The sequence below is a fragment of the Dipteris shenzhenensis genome, chromosome 17, assembly GCF_047967505.1.
Source record: "Dipteris shenzhenensis isolate YYH24624 ecotype China chromosome 17, Dip_SZ_1.0, whole genome shotgun sequence".
NCBI lineage: Eukaryota > Viridiplantae > Streptophyta > Polypodiopsida > Gleicheniales > Dipteridaceae > Dipteris > Dipteris shenzhenensis.
Genome location: NC_141612.1, coordinates 44058731 through 44068295, shown reverse-complemented (window position 1 = coordinate 44068295; position 9565 = coordinate 44058731). Strand labels below are relative to the sequence as shown.

Here is a 9565-nt window from a genome sequence, read left to right as displayed (position 1 = left end):
GAAAGCCTGCAAACAACACTGGAACAAAAAGCGCAGGCAGAGGCATAGACGCTTAAATACAGGAGCAGCAGGAATGACAGATCCAATCTATACAGTATTTCTTGGCATAAGAAAGGGAACTTATGGTTTCCTTCCAAATAGAGAATGAATGCCAGTGCATCCTTGGCCAATCAGAGGAGTCAGGATTGGAAGACCGACAGCAATAGGAGTTTTGGATATATAGGGAGGTCTCTACACAGTTTGCCACATACACTTGCACCATGCACCATCCCCCAGACCCTCCAAATGCTCTTCGATGCACTCGGCACACAAAACCTCATCTTCCACTTAGACCTCACTACTCCACTTCCTCCTAACGCCCTCCAGACCATCCTTTGCCCCGTAACCCCGACCTCTGCCGCCCCATCTCAACCATGTCATACTTCTCCTTAGATCTCCAACCCACTTCTCTAACTCTTCTCTGCCCCTCTGATCTCCAGACTCTAGCCGCCCATCCCATCCTCCTCAATTTTCAAGCCTAGTGCCGCATCATCACGGAGTCCCTTAACTATCCAACGGACGATGAAGTGATGCAAATCACAAAGCCCGAGAAACTCATGCCATCGATCTGCACACCCGAAAGCCTGCAAGCAGACATCAATTAGATGCAGACCTATGGTCGACGAGCCTCTACAATCCAATCTCAAGGGCACCTTGCAGCCTACCAGTCCACCACCTACCACCCCCTTGGCATAATAATCATCTTCAATAGGGTGCTACATGCTCTCCAATACTCACTTGAGTCCGTTGGTGAGCAATTTTGAAACAATTCATGTAGCCTACCTTGAGGAAGTTACCGAGGAAGAAGGGAACGAAGTCATCGCCGTCTTTAATGCTACCGCCCCCCTACAAAAATTCTACCATCACCTCCTCTGAATCCCACCCAACAAGCCACTCAACCTCCTCTCCCTTGGACAACACTATGCGAGTATTCTTCTAACGCCTCTAACACCACCACTGCACAGCACGGGACCTCCCCATCCATCTCCTCTACAGCTCCAATCGACCTTCTTGACACAACCTTCAACACGCTACTCAAAGCAGCCAATTTTGTACAGGCAGCTGATGCAACAACACCAACAGGCACAACCGAGTCAGAGCCCATGCCCATTGCATATGACAATGCTTTGACATCCCCACTGACCTTCCCCCCTGAAGATGTCCAGTAGCGCCCCGACTTGCAGTCCTTTCAGGAGCTGCCCCACAGTGCGCTAATGCATCATTGGAAGCACCAGCTTGAGGGCTCCCACCTCCATCTCTACGAAATTCTTGATGTGTGCCCCCTCACACAATTTATCACACAGTCCTTCGATGACTCGCAACACGCTCATCAAAAGCACACAAGAGGATACAGCCTCGCGCCCCCGATGCTCCCGCCTTAACCATCAATGTAGATGCCGAGGTCTACAGACACAATGGCAACTAACCTTCTTGAAGCTAGAGAAACTTTGGAGATACTACTGCAGTGCCCATGCAGATCGCCGAATCCACCCCCTGTATAAGCCCATGGAATGGTGATGGACTTGGGCCCAATTCAGAGAACTTGAGAAGAAGGATCCCAATATGTTGTATAACTTTCCCAAAGAGATGACTCAATAGGGATTTTTCTTCCACCTCCAGTCATTCAACGACATGTATGGCTAAGTTCTAGATCTTGCCGATGTAGCAGCAGTACATTTCAACAACCTCCTCCTCTTACTCCTTCACGATCTCCCTGCCCATAGTCACCCCTCCACAATCTAAACAATAGATTGTCTTCAATCCCGACATCGGTCCTACGCAATTCCAAGACCTCCTCCTCTACCTCCACATCCACAATCTTCATGGACATCACATCTGCACGTACGAGAATATGCGCGCCACCCATTTTTGGAAGTATCGCTTGTACCTCGCTCGCCTCACTCCATGATAGCTGGACCGCTACGCAATCCTACAAGCAATCCTCACCACCAACCTCCTCCACCACAGCTGACCCGAGGATGGATCAGCAACAAGAAAGAGGACATGTTAACATCCACAGAGTACAGTCACCGAACACAGGGTAATCAGTTGATTAGAGGTGATTAGGCTTCATGATCTACTTCAAAGGACAAGCTCAGGAAGTACAACTCAAAGATTGTAGGCAACGTGCACATGGAAGGAGTACAGCTCAAACTCAGGAAGTTTGATCCTCAAATATCCAAAAGCCAAAGACTCCAAGAAACGTGCACAGATTGTATGTTCCAGCTAATACCCAAGACCAAAGATTACAGGCAACAAGCACATTTCAAGTCTACGCCCATGAAAATAGCCAAGGAGAATAACTCAAACTCAAATAGTTCGATCTCTAAATATTCAGAGACCAAAGCATCTAGGCAACGTGCACACATTATACGTTCTAACTGTGCAAGCTGTTAAGTGTCTCGCAAGAGTTAAGCCTTGCCACCCCAAGTTTTGAGCCTCATTTATGGGGTTCGAGCCCCAAATGTCTTAAGGCATGAGGGCGCTCAGGGAGTTTGAGCCCCAAATCACCTAAGCCTTGGAGGCACGAGGCTAACACAAGCACTATTTGGGAACCGATTAGGACCACCTCCTAATGCCAAGCTTGTCCCAAGCACTTTAATATGGTTAACACAAGCGCTATTTCCGCTAGTAGAGAGAGATGCAAAGAATAGCAATATGCCTTGGCACCCTATGGGCCCAAGAGCCTTTGCTTGTAAAAGAGAAGGAGAGTGCTAAAAGGGTGAATTTTGAAAAGAGTAGAGACAGAAAAGGTGAAAGAGGAGATGGACCATTAAATTTAAGTGGGGATGTATAAGAGACCCTCATTTAAATAATATTTAATAAACGTGGTGTCGTACAAGCTAAAAGACAATATAATTCACTACCCCTCATGTAAGGCCAAAAACTTAATCCACACAAAGTGACAAGGTCACTTCAAGACCCTCACAAAGAGACAAAAATCTAAATTTAAAACTCATTACAATGACTTCAATTACCACTAATCCAAGAAAAAAGATTTTTAAAAATTTACCACTAATCCTAACACTAACCACCTATTAACATGGTCAACTTGACCAAAGGGTAGTACTAAGAGACAAAGAGAGCCACCATCTCTAGACAGAAATATCCAATAAAAGACGAAAGCACTTAGTATCCACAAGAGGACAAAAACTTGACCCTAATAACACATTAGAAATCCCTAAACAACCACTAACCCTAAGATTAACCATGGTCAACTTGACCAAATGAACAAACTTGGACTTGACTAGCAAAAAATAAGCACATACATCTCTTACAACCTTTGTAGGGCCCAAAAAACAACATTTGGAACGTTTCATAATCTACGCTTCATAATCTACGCTTCTAGTATGTGGATAACTAAATGCTTCCCTAATATATGAGAAGACAATTTCCAATATCCCTAATATATGAGAAGAAATTTTTGTATAAATTTGATGTTCCAAGCATTCCAGTTCCACCTGGCTTTTCCCTTCGTTCCAGAAGGGGGGAACGATGTTCCTTTGTAACTATGCCCGTAGCTCCAATGATCCTATAATCTTGTGCAATAATCTAAAAGGAAGATTGTCCATAGGCAAAGGCTTGACAAGCATATCTTTGATTTTTAAGTAAGATTTACTTCTAACATTATTCAACCTTTGATATATATATTTTGTATTTTTTCTTTCAAAGTTATAGCAAAGACCAATTCTATTAATTGTTGCCTCATTGCAACATAGTATCAGAGCTGATGGTTCAGTCTAGGTGACTGTGTTGCCTCCCATTCCAATAAGCTCGGTGATCAGATTTGAAGTTGATATATTTTGGCTAGGGTGAGCTGAAGCTACTTGCAAAGCATAATGTAGTAAAGATTGCTGGAGAGACAGGATTTTTAGAGGTGGGCACTAAACACCAGAAAATCACCTAATAAGCAAAGCAAACCTTACACTCTCATCAGTACCATTCCAAACAACATTGGTGCTTTTCTAAGGCGGGCTGCTGACCCTTTCCTCATCTTAGACAACCAACATCCGTCGTGATTGAAGAAAACGAACAATTTCCTTCCACCTATCTTGAAAGGTCCCTGAACCTACCTTGATTCACCAGACAGCACGTCTACCTTGTGTGCACTCCACTTCATTTAAGACTTTGCCTTGGGTTACATACCTCTTCATCTCTGTATGACCGCTACCATTGGGCCAAGTCTAAAGCTGCGCCTTCCTTGCAAATCCCTGGTAAAATGATATTTTCTGCTGAGTCAGAATTGCTGAGGTTTAAGTTTCCAAGGCTCCCCCACTTATTGCATAAAAACTTGAAGTGCTAGCTGCAAAGCAAAACGTGGTGCTCAACTATTAGAGGGAGACACAAACCTTGAGAAAGGAAACCCAGCAATGGAAAACTGCTTAGTAAGGACGGCAAACCTTACGTTTTCATCCGTATCATTCCTCGAAGAGAGAGAACATTGGCAGACAACCTGTTTCTAAGGTGGGCTGCTGATCTTCCCCAGATCATCCAAGACCATTGTCATCAATCTTGGTAAAGGAAAAGGATAATATTCTTTCACCATCTTGGGAGGTCCGAAAACTTCTGAACTTGGCCAATATTCTCCCCAATCAAATCCTGAACTCTACCCTTGAGATCCGAACACCTGCTGTCAGTGCATCTCCAAAATTGCTCGACTGGAACACCACTCTTAGGACCATCATACCAGGGTCCATTGCACCAACACAGAGGGTACCAGGACAGACTCCACAAGAGACGTACACTGTTATAATTGCAGATATGACCAATAGTCCCCACAAGAATACTTTCCATCCTTACAATTGTGAATTTGAGTTGCATCTCTGCAAATAATATCTTGCCGTTCTATCTTTGATATGAGACCCATGGCCTGGTGACAGCCATCACATAGCCGTCTGGGCGTTCCATGGGGTGTATTGATTAGTACAAAAGCAATAGCCAGTTTCTCACTGTGCCCACACAGTGCACTTCCTTTTCATCATCAGGTTTATCCTGCAAAACATGGTTGGACTCGGGCACATATTCTTCCTCCTCCATTTCAGAGAAAAGATATTTCAGATTGCATATATGTCTTTGCTTTGGGGATGTCTTGTATTTGTTACCATAGATGTATGTACCACTAAGGTTCAGTCCACCAGTTTTTCCCTGGCTTCATCCATGCTTGTGCATTTGTTCTCATTACCTTGGATCTAATCAAGGTCCAACTGCATGTGAGCAGCGGCATATATGTTTGCCATCAAGACGTATGATGCAGGAACTTTTTCATCTAGTCTCACCAGATTTTCAAATGCATGCCTTGCAAAACCCAAATTCTTCCATGTTCGACAAGCACCCAGGATGGTCAACCATACAACAACATTAGGTTGAAAAGGCATCTTTTCCACCATCGCCACTGCCTCGTCCACTTGGCCTGCACGGCTGAGGAGATCAACCATGCAAATATAGTGCTCAATGGTCGGGGCAATGCCATACTGATTGCTCATGGCCTCAAAGTACTCCTGGCCCATTGGCACTTGACCCACATGACTGCATACAGTGAGAATGCTAAGAAATGTGAAACCATCTGGCTGTATGCCTTCCTGTCGCATTCTTTCCAACAAATCATACACAACTTCACTCTCTCCCTGACGGGCATATCCTGCAATGTATGCACTCCATGCTACAACATCCCTTGTGGACAATCCATCAAATAGCTGTTGAGCATCCACCATGCTCCCACATTTAGCATACATGTCGATAAGACTGGTTGCCACAATTGCGATACCCTCCAAACCAACCCTGCTAATTTGAGAATGCAATTCTTTTCCAGTTTCTAGGGCTGCTGCATTGCCACATGCTTTCAGGATGGCAACAAAGGTAAAACTACTTGGTGAAAGACTTTGTTCTTGCATTCGGGCATAAAAGCTAAAAGCCTCCGCATTTTCTTCTTGCTCAGCATAACCCAAGATCATAGTATTCCATGTAACCACGTCATGGTCATGCAGCTCATCAAAGATATACCGTGCATCCTCCATACTCCCACACTTGGCATACACATCCAGCAAGGCGGTTCCCACAAATAGATACATGTCAAAGCCACTCTTTACCACTTGTGAATGGATGCCTCTACCTTCTGCTAGGCACTCTGTTTTTGCAAAGTCTCCATCAGCTTGCTTTGTTTCTTGGAGTGCTGCCAAGCTACTGCAAGCCTTCAATGTGCCAACAAAGGTTACATCATCCGGTTGGACACCTTCCCGGTGCATCTGCACATATAATTCCAAAGCAAGCTCACTGCTTTCCTGCTCAACATACCCCACAATCATGGTATTCCACGTAACCACATCACGGTGAGGCAATTTATCAAAGACATGCCATGCATCCTGCAAGCTCCCACATTTTGCATATGAATTTGCCAGCGTGTTTCCTACAAATACATGTGACTCAAAGCCACTGTTCACGACTTGGGAGTGGATGGCTCTAACTTTCGACAGGCAACCTATTTTGACACGTTTGTCATTACCCTGTTTCCTCTCTTCAAGGGCTGCCAGGCCACTACAAGCTTTCAATGTGGCAACAAACGTTCGAGCATCAGGTTGGACTCCTTCCTGATGCATGCGTGCATACAATTCCAACGCCAGGGCACTGTCTTCCAGCTTGGCATACCCCAGAATCATGGTATTCCACGTGACTGCATTTCGAAGAGGCAAACCCTCAAAGACACGCCATGTATCTTCCATGTTACCACATCTTAAGTACATGTTTACCAGGTTATTTACAACGAATAGATCCAGCTCAAAGCCACTTTTTAACAATTGGGAGTGGATGGCTCTACCTTTTGAGAGGCACTCCATTTTTGTAAATTTCCCTTCAACTTGTTTGCCCTCTTCCAGAGCTGCCAGGCTACTGCAAGCATTCAATGCACCAACGAAGGTACGATCGTTTGGTTGGACGCCCTCCTGGTGCATCCATGCAAAAAACTCCAAAGCCCTCGCACCCTCTTCCTGCTTGGCATGCCCTAGGATCATAATGTTCCAAGACACAACATTGCGCTTAGGCATGCTCTCAAAGACATGTTGAGCGTCGATCATGCTCCCACGCTTCACGTACAACTGCAGCAACTTGTTTGCCTTAAACACTGGACGCTCGTTAAGTTCCTCCGTAAGGATATAAATTTCCTTACTCTGCTTGAGCTGAGGCGAACTCCTGTGGAAAACACATGCGTCTCTGCCGGAGCCAAAGGAATCCAGCCTAAATTGCGAGCCCATAATTAGAAAGACACAAGATCTTACACAAAACTATAGCCGTAACCCAGCAGATACAACATCCGGAGACATGAACCACAGAACTTTCATGCTCCACCAGCCAGAATGTCAACAAGGTGGCAATTCAAGTAATAAGGGGCTTAGCACATGGGAAGAAATCGAATGCATTCATATTTCTATCCTATTCCCATCCCACCTTGTGCTAACAAAAAACTAGCCTTTTTCGTCATAGAGCACTTAACCACTAACTCTAAATTGAACCCGAATCCTAGCATTTTGTCAAATTTTTGAAGGAAAAAAGAGAATGAGTAAAAAATGTGGACATGAGACGTGACACAGGGACCCTTAGGATCCTCCCTGCAAATGTCAAGGGTGGTGATTTGTTATTGGTTTTTGGAAGCTGAAGTCCAACAAATACATGAACAAGACGATACAATAATGGATCCTCGTTGCTATACAATATTGTCACATGGACTACGACCATATGAATAAAGGTGTCGTCATCCTTTGATCTTGCATCCATCTTAGATTTTCTACATCGATAACATGCATTAAAAGAGAGGAATATTGTAAGAATTTAGATTGAAAACAAGCAATTTCGAATGGATGAACAATTCAAAAAATATATAAAATAATATATAATAGTATGGGCAGGGAGGCGGAGTGCTTCCTTCCCCAAAGAGTTATAATCCGAGGGAAGAACAGGCCCTTCCCTGGGTGCTGAGATAATGTCGAGAATATCAACGCTGAAAATATTAGCACCGAGGATAAGTCTTGCGAATGGATAAGATACTGGCATATTACCTAAATGTCAATAGTCATAATCATAGTCGAACATCGATAAAATCACTATAAGCAACGCGCTAGGCAAAATTCAAATCCTCATTGTCTTTTGGCGATACTAACCTGAGCACAAGAAATCCTCCGAGGGCAAGTTCTGTAGAATAATCTAACCTTGGTAGTTTTTGGCCCTGCAAAGGGGGGCGAACCACACTGTGATGTTTCCTTCTATTGACTCTTCTCAATCTGCCAGCCCTTGTTGGTACCTTGTTTGCAGTAGTGAGAGCATAGGTAATGATCTTTTACACCTACAGTATTTGCATCTCCAGGCAAACCAACTAAACGGAAACATTCCACCACATCCGGTAACCTCACGAGAAATTTATGCAACCCTGGGCAATTTGATAGAGCCAATTCGATTCTACTGTGTGGCTCATGACCACAAGAAACTCCACGACTTGGAGGATTACCAAAAGCAATTGCTTGGAATAAAAAGGACGCATAGCACAAATAGCCTCTCGTTAGCTCCAAAGCCATCTCTTAGCTGGCCTATGGCACCTCATTGTCTTCCCATCAGAGCTCCAAATCCATCTCGTTACTGCATTACTAAAGTGAATGTGAACTGAAGTGCCGATCAGAGAACAAACTTATTTGTGAGTGCTGATCAGAAAACAAGCTTTATGAATTGCTTTAGGACCTATTGGAATATGAAGCCAAAGTGAGTAAAAAATGAGTGTACTAGGTGTCTAGTAGGTGTTTTATAGTCTAGTGAGTCCTATGGATGCCACGTGTCATATTGGGAGCTATCCCATATGCATAGGTGTTCATATGTGTGTGTGTGCTCTTATATAAGAGTTGTACTTGTTTAGTGTCAAATCAATCAAGTATCAAGCTACAAGCTCTTTGGTCTACATGTGAGTACTTACATTTTTGTTCATTGCTCTAGTCATTTCATTTTCATTTCCTTGTCTCCTTTTGAGTATCACTTCCTCTTTCCCTAGCCTATCCTCTCTCTCTCTCCCTCTCTCCACCATCTTCGTTCATTTGGTATCAGAGCCTCCCTTCCTACCTTCCCCTTCTTCTTGCTCTATCTAGAGGATGAGAGAAGCCTACAAATGGAAGCTCCCCTCTCCTCTAAGGTAGAGCCTCCCTTCCCTTAGCCTCGCCATGGTTCCTCGCCACATCAAGTACTCTGGTGCCCTAGTGATTGCTCCTAGTCCTCGTTTGTGAGTTTAGCTCACTCCCGCATCAATTCGTGGTTCTTCCTTAGCATTGGCGGACATTCCTCGTCAGCTGGTCACCACAAACTTGTTTTGGAGCAGTCCAGCGGCTGTTTTTTGACCTTTTCAGGTCTGATTTTGACGTTTTTTGACATTTTGGCACTGACCAAACATAACGACCCTGTCTTGCACCATTTCAAGAAAAAACAAATTTTGATTTTTTGTCCGTACAGCTATCCGTACGTCCATACGGACCTCTGCAAGCAGATGCGCGATAGTGCCAAG

General features: G+C 44.3%; 1 protein-coding gene across 1 annotated transcript; it reads right to left on the bottom strand.

Moving 5' to 3' along the window:
* Positions 1-3775: 3775 nt before the first annotated feature.
* Positions 3776-7402, bottom strand: LOC147892166 (pentatricopeptide repeat-containing protein At1g11290, chloroplastic-like). The gene is made up of 2 exons (XM_087388642.1): positions 4445-7402; positions 3776-4342 (listed from the first exon to the last, which is right to left on the bottom strand). The coding sequence occupies exon 1, from the start codon at positions 7281-7283 to the stop codon at positions 5229-5231; it is 2055 nt and encodes a 684-aa protein (XP_087244768.1). The 5' UTR covers positions 7284-7402; the 3' UTR covers positions 3776-4342; positions 4445-5228.
* Positions 7403-9565: the final 2163 nt, after the last annotated feature.

Coding starts and splice junctions, on each gene's coding strand:
- LOC147892166 (XM_087388642.1), bottom strand. CDS start 7,283: ATGGGCTCGCAATTTAGGCTGGATTCCTTTGGCTCCGGCAGAGACGCA.